The sequence below is a fragment of the Crotalus tigris genome, unplaced genomic scaffold (assembly GCF_016545835.1).
Source record: "Crotalus tigris isolate CLP2741 ecotype Arizona unplaced genomic scaffold, ASM1654583v1 scf7180000018117.651136, whole genome shotgun sequence".
Taxonomy (NCBI): domain Eukaryota; kingdom Metazoa; phylum Chordata; class Lepidosauria; order Squamata; family Viperidae; genus Crotalus; species Crotalus tigris.
Genome location: NW_024096833.1, coordinates 66055 through 90090, shown reverse-complemented (window position 1 = coordinate 90090; position 24036 = coordinate 66055). Strand labels below are relative to the sequence as shown.

The following is a 24036-nucleotide window of genomic DNA, read 5'->3' as shown; positions in this document are numbered from 1 at the left end:
CAAAAGAGATGACACTTAATACATGTTCATTTTTTTTATCTTATTTAAATTTGGGGATGAATTTTTCTTCTTACATTTTAATAAGATATTCATCATGAGTTATGAAGGCCTTAACCAAATTCTTAGCTACTGTAAATCAAGAGAAGAATAGAACTACACCGATTAGTACCAGTAGACGAGCTAGTTACCAATATCAGTACAAATTATTTTGCAGAAGGTTAAATGCAAAATCTCTTAAAGTTCTTACTGAATCTGAAAAGAAGAGAATGGGATAAGAGAAGAAAAATATGGAGGGGAGGGGGAACAAAAACAAAATAGGTCCTTCACCCTAAATTTGATTTTTATAGTGCATGGGGAAAAAAACTCTTTAGCTCACCAAAGAATACAATAAGAACATAAAAAATTAATAAACTGAAGAAAGGGATATGCCAAGCTTATTAAATAAGTACATCAAACACTCAGCATAAAAGTTAACAAAAATAAATACAGCTTATGTTGCTTAGCAACTGTTGAAAGTAATGTCAGAAACACCCCCCCAAATCTACTTACGACTTATTTCAAAGTTATGATGGCTGCACAAACACCCCAACTATGGTCAGGTGATTGCATTTTGGTCACTTGGCCACCAGATCACTTTTACAACTTTTTGTAGTGTCCCATGGACACATAATTTTTGACATCTTTGTCAGTTTCCAAAGTTTTTGCCATTTTCTGGGATTTGCTTCCAGTTTTTGGCAAAAAGCAATCATTTGATAAAATGGATTTGCTTAATGACTTCGGCATTCATTTAATGACTGCTACAAAAATGCCTGAAAAATTGGGTCTACTCATCTAATGCCTCAACATATGACCATAATAATTTACGAACATAATTCCAGATTCAATTACGGTCAGACATCAAGGACTATCTTGCATATGAAATGGTATTTATTAGAATAAACATAATGAAAAGCAATGCCAATTGAGAACATCTCCTCTCACTACTATACTAGAAGTTGAATGAAGTTACAAAAACTTCGAAACAATGACAAGGATGTGAGTATAGTGTAAAAAGAAGCCAAATAACTTATGGAAGTTGATTTCAAGATGCAGTTTCCATTTAGCTTTAAGAATTGTGCAGCGTTGTGTCTGAAAATATTTCTTCTTCTTTTGCCTCCTTTTCAAAGATGGGTGAACACTATCACCTCTGTTTGACAGTGATGCACACAATTAGGCTATTGTAAAAGCAAGCCTCATAGGAACCAAGCAATGTGGCTCTCCAGATAATTCTTACTGCCACTTGACCAGTGGCATTAAAGATGCTGATACTTGTCGGCTAGTAATACCTGAAGGACCATAAATACTCACTACCTGAGCAAAAGTGTAACCACAAGTTCATTTTAATAACTACTTTTTAACTAATAATTACCTTTAAGTAAGAGAAAGAAGAGAGAGAATAGGAAAGAGAAAGAAAAAAAATCTTTCTTGTCATTCTTATAGCAACTGATCTGTACGGCAGAGCTGGAGAACAGAATAAAATAGGATTGTATTCCATTATAGCAATAGTTCACTATCTTACATTATATATCAATTTAACTGCATCTTACAAATATTCATACAGATATACTTCATTTTCATTTGTATATATTGAAAATAGAGGAGGGCATTTTAGGTTTGATGGTATTATGGGGTCAGCTCTGGATATGATGATATTCTGATAGAATTGTTTAAATGGTAATACATATTATTCCACTTACTTTAAGTACTTTAAAATATTTTAAAAATACCTGTTTAAATTGTGTGTGTGTGCTTAAAATTTGGCTGTGTAACTGAGCCTGGGGCTCTGTATATGTTAACGTTACCATTCCTTGGCTTTACCGTTAGTATGCTGCTATATGTATTTATTTTTAGATGTTTTTACTATTTTTAATTGTCTTAATTGTTCTATAGTTTTAGAATTGAAAGCTGCCCAAAGTCCTTGAGACGCTGAGATAGGCAGCTATAAAAACTGAATGAATGAATGAATGAATGAATGAATGAAAAGCAGCTGTGTGTGCACGTGCGGGCATAGACCTTTAAGAATAGCTTGTGAAGAAGTCATGGACCTGGGGGAAAAGACTTGGCTGCTTTAAGCATACAGAGAGAAGTGGTTTGTGTGGCAGATTTTGAAATTACCATTTTCAAAAGATCACTATCTTATTTTTCCCCTGACCCCACCCTTTTAATTTTTTGCGTAAAACTTATATTTTCCCTTCACTTTTAATATTTTTCTTTTCCTGCTAAACATTTAAATGCAATTGGCCTCTAATAACAGAAATAAACAGAGGAAATATTTAATAAAGTCATCATTAGCATATACTAATGTTTCCAGAATAAGCTGTATTTAAAAGGTATATCTGCACAGTTATTGTACCTGTCTTCCTCAGGACCTCTAAAACACTATATAGAGTGGAGCACAAAACTTGTCAGTGGTTGAAAATTATGGACATATCTATGGGGTAGACATCTATGGGGTAGGAAAAATTATGCTTTTATTAAGAAGTTGCAGACAAGTGCTAGAATAATTTTGCCTTCAAATCCAAAATGCTACAGAGCCTCAATATAACTACCTTTTCAATCTATTCTAACTACTGCATCAATGAAAAGCAGTATATAACTATTTTTAAAGATAATTTAATTTTCCTTCATTAATCTTTGTGTGGGGCATGCAGTCTTATTTGCTGGTCTGGACATTTGTTATATGGATAAATCCATGATTACTCTTTCCAGATTTAATGCCTTTACTATCAAAGGTTTTAGAATGGAAGTATAGTAATTTTCATTCCAGAATCTAATCTATCCCTGTATGAAACATACTGTTGAGCTAACATACAACTTTTGCTTAGCTGTCTATTGTTGTGTTCATTGTGCTCTGAATTAATAACTACCCCTCACTATATATGTTCCAAATATTCTATGGAAGATCATACATTTTTCCAATAAATTCTTGGAAACCTCATAAAAGTAGCAAAATATAAATCATAATCACTGCTAGAAAACTCTGAAAACAATAAAGTTCTGATAGATTGCTTCCATGTTAGAGGACAAACAGCTACACATTTTTCTATTGAAATTTAAATTTTATCATAATGTTTGTTGATTGATTCTTTATACATAATTTTGATCGACGATTAAATAAATTGTGATTTGGTGCATCTACCATGCTACCTTTCTGGACTTGCTGAGAGTCTTGTGATTTGGAGACACCATTTTACAGTAGTTTCTGTTCTATATAAGTGGGCAGGAATAATTGGTGGGGTTGGGAAAGGTCAGGCCACTTCATTATTGGAAACTTCAGATCTTGATCATCTCTCTTATCTAGTTTAACAACTACACGAACTCACTGGGAGAAGCCACACTGGGCCCAATTAGACGCATGGCAGAAAGTTTGATCTAGTGTTGGAGCTAACAGGAGTTCAGTCATGATCAGATTCAATTCCAAGCAAGATGAAATGGCTGTTAATTTGGAAATCTACAGCTTCAAGGATTGTGTCAACTTTGATTCTTAATGAGATTGCCTTCCTTCAGAAACAGCAAACTTGCAGTCTGAGGATCCTTGTAGATTTCACAAATGTTGCTAAAAGAACAAGTGAAAGATGAACTGGAGAACCTTTGCCCAGCAATCTGAAATGGAACAGGACGGGCTAAAGATAGTCAGTGTTGCCATTGCTGTATCTCAGATTACTGAAATTCACTTTTCATGGAGTTGCATGTGAAGATTACGTAGAAACTTCAGCAAGACCAAAATGGAACAGCTTTTATGCTCCTCCTATATCATACCACTGTTACAGGACCTACACTAATTACTCTGTTTCCAAGGGCAATTCTATGTGTTAGTTGCCTCCTTTGACACTCCTTTTGGCCCTTGGCTTCTAAGAGGGTGTCTCTCTCAGACTGAGTTTTACTATGTAATGATTAGCGTGCCTGCTAAAGGGGTTATGGAAGAAGTAATTCTAACAGTATGCATTCTCTATAAGGGCTTCCCTCCAATGGAAAACTTGTTCCTTGAGATGAGGATGGCTCTCAATTTTATGGCTTGTGAGAAAGTGATAAAAATCTGACTGTTTGGAGTCTGACTATGGAACTACCATAAAATTTTAAAGATTCATTGTGCTTTTTGTATTACTGTTACTTATTGTCATTGTTTTCTTTCAATCTTAACATTTGTAAATTGCCAAGATTCCATTAATTAATATAATGAAGGCATAATGTACTAGACATACCAGACAGGAATGTACAGTTATTAGGGGTATTACATCTCAACAAATGTAACTGAATTATACATTCATTCATACTTTAGCACAACTTAAACAACTATATATAAAATTATTCTTTGCATATGGGATAGATCATAGATAAAAAGAATCACAAACATGTAGAAATCAGTTTTTTTCTAACTTAACAGGAAAATCTTCCAGACATTGCCCAGGTTTGCTCATGCCCAGTTTTGCTGGAATATGTATGTATGTGTGTGTTTATTTATTTATAAAATTTATAGGCTGCCCATCTTATCTCATAGTAACTCTGAATGGTTTGAAGTATTATAAAAATATTGAAGTATTAGAACTTGAAGTTATTATAGAAGAAAATTCTATATGATTATAGTAGGAAACTCTGTATGGATCCCCCTATGCTCCTGATTATATTATGGGGTGAGAGGTGGATGATGAAAGCTAAAATTTGGTCTTAGCCTCAGAAAAAAGTGAACAAAATAATTTGATTTTCTGCACCAGACTCTAGATACTAAAATCAAAATATTAAAAAAGATTTTTACTTTCAGATTGTAATGATTCATTTGAAAGTTGTCCCATAGACTGAAATAGAACTTGGTTAAGGTTTGATCATACAATTATTTAAATATAAGTAGTCATTCAGTTTTAGCATTCCTTAACCAGGTAACAAATAGCAATATCTACTAATATTTTTTATTATTAGTCTAATAATTTTTGCATTATCTTAAATATATAGAATACAAAGGCTTTTCTCACTCTCATCTTTATTTAAAGTTAGAATTGTTGAAAAAGAGTATGAGTAACAGAAGAAAATGTCTAAAGTTTGAAAGGAAGAATGAAGAAAAGTTATTTTTTAACAGCAACACCACAATCATAGCAATAAAAATGACCATATTTCTAAAATCTGTCTTAGTACATATGAAATTCATAAGCTAAGGCACACCGTATATTTTGATAGTCTTACACTAAAATATTGATAAATGCTTTCATATGACAGCAGTTGGTTTATTCATTTGATATATGAAATAGTCCTAAATGTAGGGCAGCTTCCAACAACTTGGAACAAATAATGCACAATAAATAGATAATTGCCATTTAGAAAATCAAACACATAGTATGAGTACTTTTAATGAAATCATTATTTATCAAAAATATCAATATTTTACATGTGTCAATGACAGCATAATATCCAAATCTCATCCCTGGGGGTGGGGATAGATAATATATGCAAACAACTCACTCTAAAAATTTAGTCTCCACGCCAGTGCCAGCCTGGCCAGGAAATACACAGAACTGCTCTAAAAACGTTCTGCGCAGTAAAATAAAAAGCACACAATGAGCCATTGGCATTCACTGTGACTTCTGTTCTGAATCACGACTATGTTGAAGGAAGTATTCATTCAGATGCTATAAATACCATTGATGAAACAGAACTCATTTCCCCAAACAAAAGTTTGCAATTCTCTTCTGCCTTGATATGATGCAGTGCTGTAGCATACCCAGTGTATTTAATACTTTATCTTTGTAAGCCACTCGGAGTCACCAAGAATAAGTCAGGTGGCCATATTTTTTTTTTAAAAAAAATAAGTAATAAATAAATAAACTATCCAGCACTGACTAACAGGAGGAGGAGGATCCAGGCAGGCCCAACCACACTAGTGTCATTCTACCCTGATCAATCTCCATTATTGTCCTGCACCATTGATTGCCATATAGTTGACTGGCACACCTGCAGCAATAACGTAACTCATACCCACTCCTGACCCTCCAGATAACCTCCTTGTCATCTTAAGCAGGTAAGAGGATCTTAGCAGGTGCCCTTTGGCGCCATGTTCCCAAAAGGCCTGATGAGAAGCACTTTTACTCCATTTGGTTTTTAAATTCTCTACTGACAATGCACCCCTCTGCCTTTTATATGTCACTGAGGCAGTGGTTGCTAAAGACTAAGCATGAATTTTTATAACTGAAAGATTGCTAACTTTAGCCTCCTAGTGTAATAAAAAGTATTCCAATTCAGACGTGATTGAATTACAAACCTGTGCTTTGCTACTGAACACAAAATCCTCACTTTTACCTCACATGTTATCTTTTTAATCTGATTGTTCAGGGGTGGGGAGTTGCATATGCTTATTAAAAAGTGGCTTAAAAAGGGTAACCCTGCAATCTTTTCACTTTTTCATTTTAACTTGCCCCTTTTATATTTATATGCAATCTAGAACACAAATTTGTATCTGCACTTAACTCAAAAGTGATGTGCAAAATTGCTTCTGTTAAGAGAAAAGCATCTAAAAATATGCCATTTTTAAAACAAAATTTTATATACATGAAAACAGGATATAATGGACTTGAAGTTGGAAAAGTGAAGAATGCTATCAACAGTTTTGCCCATCTCAACTAGCATAGGACAATAAAGCAATCTGTGTCAGGCACTGCTGAATAATGTAGCTGCCTATTTATTCTTTCTATTGCTTTCTTCTGTGACACCAACGGATAAATACTTCAGCAGTTTCCAGTATTTCCCCATCTTATTAAACTTGTGAATGGAGGTCGAAAGGAGTGAGCTACAGTTTCTAAGCAAGGCCTAAAATTCATTGCGTACAAAGGTTTATGCCAGTTTAAAACAATACATTATCAGACAGCAGGTAAAATTTGTGTTTTATATTTCCTGCTATGGAATGGCTTAATCCAGACCTTTTTTTTTCTCATAGACCACCCAGAACGGAGTTCCGGCACCTTTTTGGGATGGAACCTTGTAGGGTAGGCAAGGCAGGTTGAATGACATGTGTGAGTTCCGGCACCTTTTTTTTTTTTTTATAAAAAAAGTACTGGCTTAATCTAGATATATTCAGATTTGAAAATCTAACTTATGGAAATGAGGTTTCACAGGCAGCAGTGCATAAAAAAAGTGGAGACTGGAAAGCTGTATCAAAAAATTCCACTCTTATGGTCACAGACTTTGTTTTGATGAAGAGACAAATTAAGTAGCCTCTTAAAACTTAGCAAGCCCTTAACCAATCAAATATTATCTGAAAGGCCTCCTAAATTTTAAGAGTTACTTTTAGGCTTCTCTCTTATTTATTCTTAGCATTTGTTTTTCGTTGTCTTCACTGTGCCTTATTATCTTTCAGGTTTTGCCTCTTTCCCATCTTGCTAGAAAAGATTGGTAGTAGATAATACCATCCTATTAGTTTCAAATCTGGGACCTTCTGCAACATCAACAAAAATGGAAAATATTTCTCTATTTAGGCTAATATGAATAAAATCCCTTTACAGCCAAGACATGCCTACTAAACCTGAAATATGTTAATAACCGAGAACCACAGCCAGCTAGAAGTCCCTGACCTTTACAACAGTACCCATTAATTGCTACTTTTTAATCCTTAAAAACTTATAATGGGCTTTTGAGTCTTTTCCTGACTGCTATGGTAAGAGGTGACTATCTTGCCTAGCTAATTCTGATTTTGGCAGATGATGCTTACAGTTATGGCCTGAATTATTAATTTCAAGCAAACATTTTAAAAAATCTGTCATTGTAAAAGAAAAATCAAATAGCATTATATCATGTACTGTAGCCATTTTTGTTTCTACCTATTAATATCTATGTATATTCATGTAAATATAGCTGCTTCACACAATTTAAAAAGAAACAAAGGTCTAATGTAACTCCCCACCTGATATATGGACTGCAATGCCCAGAATTTCTATACTGTGTATACAATTATACCCATTGTATAACAGAGTCAAGAGTATTAGTTTCGGAGAACTGGCCTAGAGATATTTTCTCAGGTGCAAGTAACATGTAGTTTTCTGACACCTGAACTAGACAAACATATTCACTAAAAGGAGAGTGATGTATCAAATCTCACATGTTTCTAACTTTGAACAGAGTTCCTACGCCTATTAATTAAAAATAGTTCAAATATACTCCATTTCTTCTGTCTGAGTTCTTACCCTGTGAAAATTATGGTAGTGAATTGTCTTTCAGTTGCACTGTATCAGGATTATCCTCTCACACCCAGCACTGAATAACCTTCAAGCCCACTTGAGCTAAATTAAATATTTTAAATAGCTAAATTTACAAGTTCAATTGTAAATTTCTAAATAATGAATGTGTAGTTATTAAGATTCATGCAATGAGGTAACCAAATTCTGTCAACAGTTCTGGCATTTCTATAAATTTGATTGTGTCAGTCACTAGCATAAAGTTTTCAAATATGAGATTATTTCAGAATCCATTAACTACAACTTCTTACTCTTCGTGTTGTGCATCACCTAAAGAGATTACAGCAAGGGGTATATGCTAAGCTAGAGCAATAAGGTGGTTCAGTACCTCACTGTGTCATTATGGAAGAGTCCTAATGTATATCTCTGACCTTTTCTTCTTCTGCTGAAATAAATAATTTATTCCTCAGCTACCGGGAAGGCCAAAGTATAATTCTGTCAGCGCCTTCTCTCCTGCCTAGTTATTAATGGATAAAAGAGAATCAACAAAGCTATCAACTTTACCAGGTAGACCAGATAGGAAACATAACCATATGCTGAACTAGATTTCAAGTCTAGTTTCTTAGAAGGTTTTGTGGAAGTCAGAAATTTTTGCAGAAAGCCACATCACATCCTCTTCTGCATGCATCTGCTACTTTTTTATTTATTTATAAGCCTTTGCCAGTTTGAGCTGTTCCTTTAATAGACTTTGGGCTGCTTGCCTCTTGTGTACTAAGTTTGTGGCACATGGGATTGTGCTTTCTTGTCTGGTTGTTGGTAAGCCCCTGTAAATTGCCTGGAATGGGAACATACCAATGAGGAGTGCGTTGCACTATTGTAAACAAATTCAGCAAGAGGTATGAAATCAGTCCAGTTGTCTTGCTGGTTTGAAATACAGTATCACAAATGCTGCTTATAACAGTTGATTATCTTCTCAGTTTCTCCATTGGTCTCTGGATGATGTGAGGAAAATGAATTAATTTTAATACTTAATAATTACAAGAGGAACTTCAAAATTTGGAAGTGAACTGACTTCCTCTGTCTGAGATCATATGATTGACCTCTATATCTCTATATCATGATTGATTCCACTATATCTAAAGACATGATGCAAAGAGTTGAGCTATTTCCTAAGCCACTGGAGGATCCTTGCAAGGAATAAAATGAGCCAATTTAGTAAATAAATCCACCACTACAAGTATGTTAGTATATCCCTGAATTGAGGCAAGATCAATGATAAAATTTAGAGAAGCAGTGTCCCAGGGCTGTGATGGGGTTCTTGCAGCTGCAATAACCTAGCCAGATTACCAGGGATTGTTTTTTTCTATGACAGATACGACAAGAGGAAACTTCTTTTTGTTGGCACAGACATGAGACCACAAAAAGTTGATGTTAGGTTTTAAATACTTTCCATGTCCTGTTGTTTTGTTGTTATGGCACAAGTACTTCAGGTATTTCAGCTGTACTTCCTTCCCTATAAAAGGCACAACAGTACCTTTTTGGTCTCCCTAGAAGTCATCCATTCGGGCCTAGACATGTGCATCCTGCTGTTGCTGTGCCCTAATCTAATCAAACAGATCAACAGCCTATCTTCCTGCTCCTGCCAGATTTTCGTGTTGGACTGATTAGAGTGTGACTCAAAATTGTGTGTTTAGAACACTGTTGCCAGATGGGATTCTGTAGTGATTCTGTAGCCCAAATAGTCTAATTGAGACAAGTCAGAAGCACACTTTTCTAGTTGGAGAAAGAGCTTATTGTCCTGTAATTTTTGCAATACATTTCTGGTTACATGCAAGGAAGGATCTTTGGAATAAACTGATATGCCATGTAAGTATAACCACCACAAACTTGTCTAGAATTTCTGAAAATAATTGTTAATGAATCAAAAAGTCCCCAGCCCCACAGTTAACTAAGCCAAAAGGCATCATAGTACATTGCCATATCTTGTATCAAAGGCTGTTAAATATTTGTGTCCTACTTTCATTATGATTAGATTGCAAGCAATTCTCAAGTCTAGTTTTGTAAAGATATGTACCTTTTGTAGCCAGCTAATAGATCTGAGATAAGTGGAATTGGATAATGATCTCTAAGTGCCATTCTTTTCAGGTCTTTGCAGTCATCAACTCTGTGCATGGGGACTCCCTCCTTTCCTTTCAGAGTGGCTGCTGCTTCTCCTTATTTTGGAAGGACAAAAAATGTGGTTGTTGATTCTGTTGAGCTGGAAGGGTGAAGAATCCTTTTTTGATGTTGACCACCAAACATTTCTTGAAACTGACTAAATAATCGATAGACATAGAATACTGTCTCTTTCCTGGGATTTGGATTCTGGTTTCAAACTGATGATACAATTACATGCCTGGGGGCAGGGAGGTAACACAACTGCCTCTTCCTCTCCAAACATATCTGCAAAATATGCATATTTTTCTGGCAGTGCTGATTCTCCCATATTCTGCATTGGAGTGGGCAAAGTAAGCTTTCACTGCTTATAAGTGATGTGGCTGGCATTTAGGAATAGGGAATGAGAGCATTCCTTTTGTCCAATTTACATCTGGATTATGCAGCTGAAGTCACTTTATTCCCAAGATGATGGATACTTGTAAGGAGGCAGTTACATACCATGTTATGAACTCAGTGTGATCTTTGATTGCCAACTGCAATGGAGCCAATGTGCTGCAGAATCAACCCTGCTCTTAGTGGCTGTCCATTAATTATCTTGACTTCATTGGGCTTTCTAGAGCTTGAGTAAGCACTTTTAGTTCCTGTACTTTTTTTATATCTATGAAATTAGTGGTTGCTCCAAATTCTACAAATTCTACCATCTTGCTAGAAACTAAGGTAACAATAACAGAAGTAATTAAGTATGCTTGCCTGCTATCAGCTGACAGACTCTCCTCAAATGGTGGCAAGCCCCCCCTTCAGGGTTCTGATGGTTTGGAGTGCAGCAAAGTTTCTCTGATGTGCTGCTTCAAAGAAAATTGGGCATTTGCTTACTATGAGCTCTCTTGATATACAAGTTTTGCATTTCATTTCTGTGCTAGCTATTAGCACTTTTACCAGGCATGCTGTGGCTATGCCTCCTGGGGCCCCAAGGTAAAGTCACGGTCCCTGATCCCTTTTTCCTTACTTCTCCCCTGATGACAGGAAATTCTTAAATGCTCTGATTTGCATATTTTCTCCCTCACTGAGCAGGTCATTGGGATAGGGTAAGACAGATCCCATACCATTCCTTCCCTGCCTTAGATCTCCTAATCAGGCAGCTATTATTATACAATGCTGATGTAGCTCTTCTTTGAGGTGCCTTGCCTTGCCTTACCAGATCATCTCTTAGATCCTTGGTCAGCCATTCTTTGAACTGGTTAGTCATTCCACCCTATATAGCCAGAAAATAATTTACAAAATATATGACCGTATTCTGCTCTATCCTGTTTGAGCTTCCAGATCCCTGAACTAGCAGTGATTCTCTGATGGGATCCTGAAAGTGGTGTCCTTTGAGTTTACGCATGAAGTCCTAATAGTTGTCCAGCACTGGATTGTTCCCTCAATTCATGGAATTGCCCACTTAGCTATTGCTTCCTTCAACAAACTCAGCACAAAAGTCATTTTGGTGCGATCAGTGAAAATTCCACCAGTTTGCATGCCATAAACATTTCACATTGAATGGAGAATGTTGAGAATTGATCCTTCTCAACATTCTCTGACTAGGTATCACGGGAATGCAGAAGCATGGGCTGAGCCCTCATCTGTGGTGCTGCTGAGGGTTGGGGCAAATCATGTCCCAGCTGTTGTGTTAGTTGTATCATGGCATTCTGCAAATTGGTCATCAGTGCATCTAGTTCCTCCTGTTGTTGCAACAACATTGCTGCCAGTTGCTTGGCAGATAGGAGAGTTCCTTGAAGATCAGAGGCCATTCCCGAAATTTCTCACTTTGGAAGAGATATAGAGACTTGCAAGATTGATGTCAACCTTATTAAGTAGATGAGACAGGAAGCACAACCAGGTACTAACACTTTTTTATTGTAAGAGTATATTAATAGAACCTTGCTAGCCTGAAGGTACAATTCTCCCGCCATTTCCTTTACAGCCTAAAAAACTAGGGAGTTTCTATCGAGTCTTTTGGCCTACCCACTATCCAGCTGTGGACTATGCTCTCTCTTATCTGACTGTTCCCTAGATAGCATCTCTGGGCCCAACCTCCCTTTCCCATATACTGATACAAAAACACTGGACATACTGTATTGATGTAACTTGTCTCCATGCTTCCTTAAATCTAAAGGAATATCTAAGTATATTTATTGCTTGCTAAGGAGCCAAAGGAAAGTTTTGGTAATATTTAATATTGTGCAATATGTATTAGTTATCCAGCATTAAGGTTCAGAACACAGGAAAATATGAAACTATGTGGACTTCAGCATTCTGGCTGGAAATTCTGGGACTTGAAATTCACATAGCTTTCAGCTGCCAAAATTGAGAAACACTGCTTTAAGGAATTAATTCATTAAAATTAATGAATATGAACTACATAACTCCTAACATAGAAGTTCCATTAAACTAGAGGAAAGGTGCTAGTGTGACTAACAGGCAGAAATACAGGAAAACATAAATAGGTCATGAAACCCAAATCTTCTCAAATGAGAAATAAGAAAAGGAACACAAACTTTGGCAAAAGTATAAGCTGACGGTGAGGGATAGAGTCTTTAGATAAAAACAATAATGATTATTAGTGTTTATTTAAACCTATAAGATGAAGGAAAATGGGCAACAGAGCTAGCAATGAGAACTTTCAATGTCAAAGGTGTGAAAGATGTAGAAAAGCATATATTTTTGGTTTCTTTTTGGATTTCTTTTACATAACAGAAAACAAAGTTGGAAGGGATCTTGGAGATCTTCTAGTCCAACCTCCTGCTCAAGCAGGAAACCCTGTACCATTTCAATCTCTTCTTAAAAACTTCCCGTGTTGGAGCACCCACAACTTCTGGAGGCAAGTTGTTCCACTGATTAATTGTTCTAACTGTCAGGAAATTTCTTCTTATTTCTAGGTTGCTTCTTTCCTTGATTAGTTTCCATCCATTCTAATTCCTGTAACTGCTGCTCATAGCCTCCAATCCCTTTATTATTCTTGTTGCTGTTCTTCGTACTCATCTTTTTCATATCATGGTGACCAAAACTCGATGCAATATTCCAAGTGTGGTTTTACCAAGGCATTATAAAGTAGTATTAACCCTTCATGTGATCTTCATTCTGTCCTTCTGTTAATGAAGCCTAGAACTGTGTTGGCATTTTTGGCAGCTGCAGCACACTGCTGGCTCATATTTAAATGATTGTTCACTAGAACTCCTAGATCCTTCTCACAGTTACTGCTATTGAGCCAGGTACCACCTATTCTATACCTATGCATTTGGTCAGCCAGATTTTCAGACTGGATTTGGCATTTTTGACCACCTATCAAGTCTTTCCAAGGACATGGGGTAGCAACTGTTGTGTTTACTTTACAATACAAAAATAGAACTTCTGGTAGATCAGTCCTAGGCTCCTAGAGCACCTATGGAAGAGAAGGGTTAGACTGTCTGGAGAATCTTTAAGATAGAAGATAACAATGAGCTCTCTATGATACCTAAAGTTTCCCCTCCACTTATTAAACACGCAAGGGAAATGCCAGTGACTAACAAAACCAAAAATATTTTTTCAGCTCTTTCAAAACATGTAAACAAACAGTCACATAGCAATTCTGCGGTGTCACCATAAATTGATATCAAATTTATTGACTGTTAGGACAAATCATTTGGTTATAATATTTTTATATTCTGTGATAAATGAGAATCATAGAAAGAATAGTAAAGGAGGAAAGGGCAGTTCTGAATGTTTTTACTGTGAGCCTTTTTAGGAGAAAAATAACAGGCAGCTCCACAATTTATCAACTAAGCAGAAAATTAGCAAATTATTATGTCTGGACAGTATCAACAGAGAATTCTTAAAGAAATCAAAGATGCCAACCTTTTAAGAAATACATGTAAATAAAGTCATTGAATGAAGCTGGACTTTTGATGACTTACAGAGGCTGATCCAAGTTCCATCTATATGTTTCTTCCTGTACCAGCATCCTAAAATATTTTTGTATATTTGAAGTGCCTACTTGAACTGGGCTATTTTTTGGGAACAAGCCTAGAAAGCATATTGAGACAGTCTTAATTTTAGGTACAAATTTATAGATGTGTTCATCGTGTCCATTTATCTGTCTTTTTCTGTGTCTCCACAATATATCACTTAAATCACTTAAATATGAGCCAGCAGTGTGCTGCAGCTGCCAAAAAAGCCAACACAGTGCTAGGCTGCATTAACAGAGGGATAGAATCAAGATCACGTGAAGTATTAATACCACTTTACAATGCCTTGGTAAGGCCACACTTGGAATACTGCATCCAGTTTTGGTCACCATGATGTTAAAAAAAGATGTTGAGCTCTAGAAAGAGTACAGGGAAGAGCAACAAAGATGATTAGGGGACTGGAGGCTAAACGGTTGCTGAAATTGGGTATGTCTAGTTTCATGAAGAAAAGGACTAGGGGTGACTTCTGGTTCCAGAACGCGGCGACACCAGTCATGTCTGCAGACTTGTCTCCGTGCTGTCTGGAGTTTCCTTCGCTGGTAGACCCCCTAGGGGATCGAAAGTCACCCTGGAGGGGCGACCACCGAGGAGGAGGCATGCTGGTAGATAGGGAAGGGCGGCAGTTTCCCCCATGTCTCCAGCTATCTCCTTAGGGCCGACAGAGCAAAGATCGGCCTGCAAGATGGCTGATCACCCTGCTGCACCAGCCAAAAGTCACACTGACATCTAAGCGTTATAGACCCACACGGATGATCTGGATAAGACCCCTTTTATTCCTCTCTTCACCCCATGCTGTTTTTGCCTGTAAAAGCTTGTCCTTGGAATTATTTCCCCGTCTGGAGAAAGCAGCTTTTGTAATTGTGGGAACAAAGGCGTTTTATAAAAGGACAGAAAAAAAATTCATTTAAAGACTATACTCTATCTCTGTCTATGCTGAGGTACAGAAAAAATTGTTCTTTTTTTGGGGGGGGAGCAGTATTATTTTATATTGGGAGAATATTTCTTTTTCCACTCTTTCTTTAAGAAATAGAAAAGAAAAGGAAAAAAATGGCGTTTGAAACAGACTTTTTAGCTTACTGAGGACATCTACTGGTCAAAAGTTAATATTGTAATTGGTGACTATTTGGAGATGATTTTGGCCTTCAAACTATTTTTCAAGGGACAAGATAATTTGAGCCAGCTGTGTGATTTGGGGGGGGGTGGATACTCTTCAACTGTAGTCTCCTCAAAAAAAAAAAGAAAAAAAGAAAGAAAAAGAAAAAGAAAAAAAGGATTGCTTTTCAACTATTGTTAAATGGAGAAGCCTCAATCACATTTAAACTGTAAACTTATACTGGAAAAGATCTATGAGGCCAAAGAAGAAATATGCACTACAATAAAAGAGTTTACTATAGAATTAAGAGCCAGAATCTCTACTGTAAACCCCAAAATTGACTCTCAGATTACACCTGACTACTCTACAAAACAGATTATACAAGAAGAGGATTTAACTGAGAATAAAGAGAAATTTATCTTGCCTTATAAACAGTCTACTTATGGCTTTGAGGACCAGGAAAAGATAAGACTGAGTTTTGAACTTTTGAAGCAACGAGGTCTTATGGATAAGAGAAACAGAGGGCCAGTGCAGAGGCCAAGATGGTTTTCATCGAATCAAAGGACACTACAAACAACAAAAAGAGACTTATCAGCTGGAAGGGAAGCTCTGCTATGGAAACCTGCCTGGCGTAAGAGGAAGGCTAGAATAAGATTAAAAAATGAAATTTAAAATTTCATGCATTGGACTAAAGGCAATCTAGAACTATGGACTGATTTAAGGATTAAGATTATGAGTTAGAAGTAAAGAGATGTTTTAGACTTGGATTGAATTAATAATTAATTGAATGTTAATCAAATAAGATGACTTGTTTGTTTTATAATATGGATGTTATTAGCTATGATAACTAATTGGACGAAATTTGTATACTGCTTAATGGATTGATATGAATTAAGGTTTGATACTATTCTGTCAGCTTAAAGAGATTGATTAATTGATGGATTAGATATGTATAAGATAGATAGATAGATATGTATATTTAAATATATATAGGATAGATCAATATTTTTGTTTAAAAATGAGATATTTTCTATATAATGGATTAAAGGTAATCTAGAATATTAAGAATGTATTTTTTAGAACGATACGTTTATTTGTATGAAAATTATTATGTAATGGAATGAAGAAAATTGAGATGCTTTAGATTTGGATTGAATTATTAATTAATCAAGTTAATTTAATAAGATGATGTGTTTGTTTGATGACATGGATGTTATTAGTTATGATAATTAATTGGATGAAATTTGAATTCTGTCTAATGAATTTAAATGATTTAAGGTCTGATATTATTCTGTTAGCTTAAAGAGATTGATTAATTGATGGATTAGATAGTGTAGGATAGATTAATATTTTATTTTAAATAGGGGAGATTAGTGGAAGAAGAAATAAATAAAATTCATGATAAAATTAAGGAACTAGAATATATGCGGAAGGGACACCTGAATTGATAAGGTTTTTATTTAAAGCTAACTTGATTACGGTATTCTAAATTTATAAAACTTTAAAACAGGTTCAGGTGGAATAAATTTAAGCTAGAACTGGATATTTTAAATATACTATGCTATTTGAGGGAAAAAGAGAGGGAATACCTGATGTGTTGATTGTACTATGTATATATGTTTTGTTTTAGGTTGTTTGATTACCCCAGCACCACGGTGTGTCCTGAGTACTTTGTTTTAAGAATTAAAAAAACCAATAAAATGTGTTTCAAAAAAAGAAAGAAAGAAAAGGACTAGGGGGGACATGATAGCAGTGTTCCAATATCTCAGAGGCTGCCACAAAGAAGAGGGAGTCAAGCTATTCTCCAAAGCACCTGAAGGCAGGACAAGAAGCAACAGATGGAAACTAATTAAAGAGAGAAGCAACCTAGAAATAAAGAGAAATTTCCTGACAGTTAGAACAATTAATCAGTGGAACAACCTGCCTCCAGAAGTTGTGAATGCTCCAACACTGGAAGTTTTAAAGAAGAGACTGGACAACCATTTTTCTGAAATGGTATAGAGTTTCCTGCCTGAGCAGGGGGTTGGACTAGAAGACCTCCAAGGTCCCTTCCAATTCTATTATTATTATTATTATTAGTAGTAGTAGTAGTAGTAGTAGTAGTGTAGTAGTAGTAGTAGTATATTAGGATATTATGGTGCTATTTATTTAACTATGTAAAATATAAATTTATAAATCTATACATTTATAAATCTGTAAACTATAAATAAATTTGTAAATCTGTAAATGTATTACTATATGCACATCTATCTTTCTGTCTCTCCATCATATATTCAGAATGATATGGTTCTATTTATTTAATTTTATATCAAAATAGCATATCATTATGGGTGGGTGGAGTCCATCAATAATCAAAAATAATCATACACATCCTGCAAATTTCAGATATAGCTCATACCATTTATAGGAAAACAACAATAGAAGAGGGCTTTTATGTCCTATATGGGTACTTTCGAGGCACTTCCCTATCTATTCTCAAATAACATTATACATTTAAAAGTGCACATATACTTTAATCTGATCTAGCAGAGTTCCTATGTCCAACTTGAATATAGAGCTATGTAGGTGTCTGTTCTTTGAGCTCAGTGTGATTTAATACCTATTAAATAATTTATAGATAGGAGGGAGCCCTGAATTTGGCCATTAAATTTTTGTATTCATTTCTACAATATTTGTCAACTTAAGTTTACACACATATTTGTTATTATAAAAGCATTATTTTTTGTGTGACCTTTCTTATAGGTAACACTGCCACTGCACTGAAAACCTCTCTAGAATGCAATTTAAGTTTTACTATACAATGGGTAGGTATGGCCTCAAAGACCAGCACTTTTGGATGCTGGTTGTTTAGCAGAAGTCTCATTGACTTTATTATCTTTTTTTCAGGCAAGCCGACTTCATTCCAGTAGCAGAAAAAAAAAATGTTGATTTTGCCAGCAGACGCACTCACCATTTCACTGCTCCCTATAACTATCTGAGGCCAAACCAGAGTCTGAAAATCAAGGACCATCTTCAGCTTCAGTATGTATTACAAATCCTCTGTAAATTTACTATAACCGACCAAGCTATAATAAACACTACTCTGTCTAGCTCATGAAAATGAATTCCTTGAACTATGTGCGTGCTTGCTACTGAAGGCAGAAAATGGAGTTTTATCTATGTGTCATAGTATTCATTTCAATCAGTCAGCCTTTACTTTCAAGGTGCTTACTCTAAGGATAAGTGCATTGTTGCATGGCTTATTCTTGCTGTACCATATTAGGAAAAGAAGAAAAAAGAAAACTGGGCAGTGATTTAGTAGAGGTAGAAGGAAAGCTAGGAATTATGTCTAACCCAAGAATTTCCAAAGTCTCTTATAGTAAAAAGAATTCTTCTTGTGCCTTAAAGCTAACATACTGATTATGGTATAAGTTTCCGAGGCTTTCACTTTATGTCATTATGAAAGTTGGTTTCATTTTTTGTCCTATATTCCTAATTGATGTTTTAAGTAGAGACCTGACTTTCCCATTGTTATGAAATGTCCATATACTGGGAATTCCATCCCTACAGTGTAAAATATAGGTGATTTGTGAAGAAAATATGTCAATGAGCAATCAGAAAATCTGGCTCTCAGTTTCAAATATACAACAGAAAAATGGACCATCAAACAAATCAACCCAGAATTCACACTCAAAGCACAAATGACCAGGATCAAATTATTACACTTCATGCACATTGTGGAAAGACCTAAATCTCTAGAGCAGCCTGTGAAGCTGGGAAAGGTGAAAGGAAAGAGAATAAGAGGATGAGCAACAGCAAGGTGGATGGATTCAGGTATGTTGACAATGAATGTTCCAAGGGCAGATCTAAAAGGATCGGTTTGGGGACAAATCCTCCTGAATAAAATCTATGGTTGTGGTTGCTAAGAGTCAACACAGTCTTGATGGCACATAATGAATCCTTGCTGTGCCTTTGGGTATAGGCAGTTTGCAAAGAAAAATGCATTGAACAATCAGTTCTCAGTTTTGAATATATGCCTGTTAGTTAGTTGGAAGGGCTTGCAAAGTATAACAGTATAAGTTATCTTTAGAAAAGAGAGTAAGAATGAACTGCTTTGCAGAAGTAATACACATGGTACTGTTTTGTTAACAACTTATTGCAAAATGAAAATAAGGGCTGTAACTATTTTAGCAAGACTCATATTAAAAGGTAAAAATCACACCACTAAAATACATGGTACAGTATTATGGTTCATTAAAGAGTCTCTATTGATGTGCCTTGTGAAGGGATGTCAGAATAAAATATGGCAGCACAACAATTCTCCATCTTTTTGACCATATCAACTTGATATTAAATTCATGTTTAGTTTTATCACTCGTTTAACTTTTCGTCATTCGACAATTAGTGAATGAACAGTATTTGAAAAATACTGAGGCTAAAACATGTTTTCCCCCATCTAAAACCAGATTCAATAACCATTCACCCATCTGTTAACATAGTTTGATAATAGGATGCTATAAGTGAATCAAGGTTTACAACATGAGTATTAATTTTCCTGGGATTTCTAGATTCAGCCTGATTCTTCCTGACCCTAAGGGATTGTGAAATACCTGGTGCATAAGCCATCTTGAATGTCTTCATATGATAAAGGCTAAATGGTGCCTTAGAACATCTGTTCCTGGAGCTCCTCCAGCGGAGATTTCTTTCTATAATAGAAAAGCTTTGTGAAACAGTCTTTGGGAACCATCTGTGTGATGTGAACTCCTCTCAGATGGAGGAGGAAAAAAAATCTGCCAATCTGGCTCTGCAAACCAAATTGGACACTGATACCTATTAAGCAAGAACCACCACAAAGGAAGGCCTTTAACACAATGATTAAAGTTGCCGTGTTGCACAATGTTCATAGGATAGGATATTTCATATAGGAAAGGTTACTTTATCTTTTGGGGGAGGTCCGAAAGAAAGTGGAAAATTAGTTATTTTTCTATTGCCAAGACAAAGCAGTTAACAAGACTTTAACAAACCACTCCACTGCAGAATAAAGGTCCCTTTATGAAAATTATGGACTATACCACATTGGTCTGGTGCAGGTTGCTAGATAGATTTTTATTTTTACTTCCTTGTCTACAGCTATGTGTGAATGAATTGCACGAATTCCATCCCTAAGGTGGTCTGGAACCTGGTCTTCTTGCTCTAATCCAGCACCTTAACCATTATACCACACCAGCTCTGAATTTTATACACATGTCGTATTCTATCTTGAATATATCTTTTTGATTTATTCTATTAATGTAATATAATGAATATATTCTATCAAGTATACTCAATATATTTAACAGGACCAAAAGGGACTTTTTAAATGTTGAAAGAAATATGGGGGATACAATATTTATTTCAGTATTGATCTAAAATCTGCTTCCAAACGTACTTGGTTCTCTTTAATTGGTATTTTGAGATTTGTAAGAGTGTTGCTTTAGTATGCTTTATATAGTTTAATCAAATATTGTAAGAAGAATTTTCATAAGGGCTTTACTTCCTTTGAAATGCATGTCCTGTACATTGTCATCAGGTCAAAAAAAATTCTAACAGATCATATGAAAATTCATATGCCCTGATGGAAAATGCATAAAATTAGATTGAATCTTCACCTAGAAGATGACATAAAATGAATTTCCAAATATCTGTGCTCTGGGCTACAATCATTGTCTGCAATGTCTGAAGGCCCTCCATAAAGTTGCACTCTGCACTCCTAAAAGATTGTCTCCCAAATCTGAAGAGGCCTTAATACAGCAGGAAAAGCTGCAGAGAAAATCAAAAAGGCAAGCCTCAATAAACCATGCAAGCACCACACACACACACACACACATACACACGAACACTTTTCAAAATAATAATGTAGTCCTTATTTGGTCTTAATCTTATCCGATGCAGAACAACCCTGTTATTTTATAAGAATATATTTGTTCATTATTCTGTTTCTAAATGATCTCAGAAGAAACTTGTGCAAATTAATGGTAACTTTTAAAACACTGCCCATAATATTTAACTTAAGGGATATCAAGATATTTATGTTATAACCTTGATGCCTTGGTTTAATTCAGATCTAATATTCCCAGCCACTGCATTTAGAACAATCTTCCCCAAACTATGAAGTTCTGTTCATAGCTCTGCTGGAAATTAATTCCAGTCCCAAAAGTTTTAGTTAAGCACTTCTGTGAGGCACCAGTTTAAGAAAGATTGATTTACAAATGGAAGCATTCCTTTCCCTCTTTTCCTTACTGTCTTCTCATGGCGTTTATTAATATTACATGAATTTAAATTAGAATCCTGTTTTGAATTCTGTTTAAGAGAGAATTGTAGCTAGAGATAAAGGCCATGGTCAATGAAAAATTATGTTACCCACAATTAAGACCAGTAGCCAGGCAGTGGCTAGGCCCACAATCTGCATTCTCATAATTGCATATATTGTCAGATTTGGAAGAAAAATACAAAACAAATTATAACGTACCTAACTGCATTTCTCATGAGCTTATTTGTATCTTATGTAAAATTATTAAAACCTTCGCAAATCTTGAGTTAAAGAAAAGGAAGTTTGTATTTTAGTCATTTATCCTTTTTTGGAATACCATTTTATCCAGCCATTTTATCCAGTAAGCTATCTATCTATCTGCATAAACTTACTGCATAAAATACAGTAAGCAAAACTATTAATAATTATTACTAATTGAAGTTCTTTTTCTTTAAAGAACTTCCCTCAGTATTCAATTATTTATTATTGATTAAGATCACTTTACTGTGTGATGGTGAATTAATAAAAGTAAGGTATTCCATTATATATTAGTAGCAACTTTATTACATAAAATCTCTGTAATTTAAATTTTTGACTCTCATACTGTACTTGATAGCATGGATTTCTTTTCAGCTATAGTCCCAGGCAGGCATTTATTTGCCTGCAGAAGAAATACAGATAATATTTAAGCTAATTTACCCCAAATATTCCCAAGTCCTTGATGTTCCACATGTACATCTGAAAGAGGTTCTGTATACAGATACAGTTGAGAATGCCTTAGGCAGGTTTCTGCCCTCTGGAAGTCCTCAAATGTCTTTAGTGACATTCATTTATAGATTTTTTAAAAAACATGCCTTTATACTGAATTCATGAATATTCAAAAGAGAATCAAGCATGGAGGGACTTGGGACCAGAATTTTGTAGCATGCCTAACACAGTTAAGTTTATCTGTATGCAAATGAATTTTAGCACTGCACTTTCCTACCCAGTGTAATCACATGCATGTCTGCTCAGAGGAAAACTTCATTGCAATTGGTTGGCTTTATACTATAGCTAAGAATGCATCACCCCAAATTATTGAAAAATAGTTGTATTATCCTATTTGTATAGATAACCTTGAATAAATGATTAAAGACATTCCTCCTTTTCAAACACTCTAAATTAACAGAATATAAAATATCCCTTTCTGTTTTGCAAAAAGCTTCATTATCTTCTTTTTTTCCCAGAATTTGGAGAAGGAAGTGAATTTTGCTTTTATTTTAATAAAGCATCTTTGTCTTTTTCTAGTTCTTACCTAGTATAATTCTACAAAAACAAAAATCAGACGACTTTCATACCTGGCTCCTAAGAGGAATCCGACTGAGGAGTGCTGAAACTTTTCTTATATTTTTATTGGTTAGAAAGGTGAATCTACCCAATCAAAAACGTGTTCCCTGGAAATGGGAACAAAATATTTTTTAGATAGCTCATTAATTTTTGCATGTATGTTAATTTTCATGGCATTATCTCATGATCTAGTTATTGTAGGGTTTCTTAAGTTAAACAGTCAGAAACTAGTGTTTGCACAATTTGAAAACACCAGTTATCTTTAGAATCCATAATAACATTAAAACATTTTTTAAAATCCCTTGGCTTAATTGCAGTGGCAATATATGAGCTTAATAACTAATGAATGTCTCTTTATTTGTCACTGAGTGTATTCATAAAGGTTTTAAAATAGGGTTTCTACGTATATCAATCTCCATCGTTTTTGTAAGTCAGCTAAAGTACACAACATCCAAGTCTCAAAGAACCAAAGTATATTTAATTTGTCCCTTCTCTAAAGAAAGCTGTCTGTTCAAATTTTCCAAAGGGAAGTTTCATATTGCAATGCCAAGTGTACCTGCAGACATGTGAACATATACTTATGCAAAGCAAACCACTGCTATACAGAAGACAAGTGTAGCAAACAGTTGTCTGTGTAAATAATGAATATCGATATGTCCATACGTAATCATTTGCTTCCACATATCTTTGGTTACTGTTCTGGAATGGATAACTATAGGCATCAGCATAGTCACCCATTTCTGCAGGAATGTTTGGCACACCTAGCTAGCTGCTCATCACTAAGCTGTTCACTCTGAAAACTGATCCAGTAGCTGAGTCAAGAGCTATTTCTAAAACAGTAGTCTCAGGTTATTATTAAGAGAACACAGTGATAATGGTTGTCAGCATGGAGCAGAGAGATTAGGCACAAAGACTTCTATTAGTCTTAATGAAAGGTACACTGTTAAATCTCACCGTTCCATACTGGAAGATTAACACAAAATGCACATGGAGTGTTTATTTTTTATTAAGATACTG

At 35.3% G+C, this 24036-nt stretch overlaps 1 protein-coding gene across 15 annotated transcripts in view; it reads right to left on the bottom strand.

Annotated features, from left to right (window-relative positions):
• MYT1L (myelin transcription factor 1 like) overlaps positions 1–24036 on the bottom strand; it is a 118934-nt gene that overhangs the window by 64163 nt on the left and 30735 nt on the right. For 9 of the 15 annotated variants that reach the window (XR_005557262.1, XM_039348063.1, XM_039348062.1 and 6 more), the window contains exon 5: positions 20015–20110. The exons of 5 other annotated variants lie outside the window; for them this stretch is intronic. Coding sequence is in view for 9 of the 10 variants with exons in the window: in XM_039348063.1 (XP_039203997.1) it covers positions 20015–20110 (96 nt within the window). In the remaining variant the exon portion in view is untranslated. Of the gene's footprint in view, positions 1–20014; positions 20111–23030; positions 24007–24036 lie in introns of those variants that run through there. One more of the 15 variants, XM_039348065.1, reaches the window with a different exon arrangement.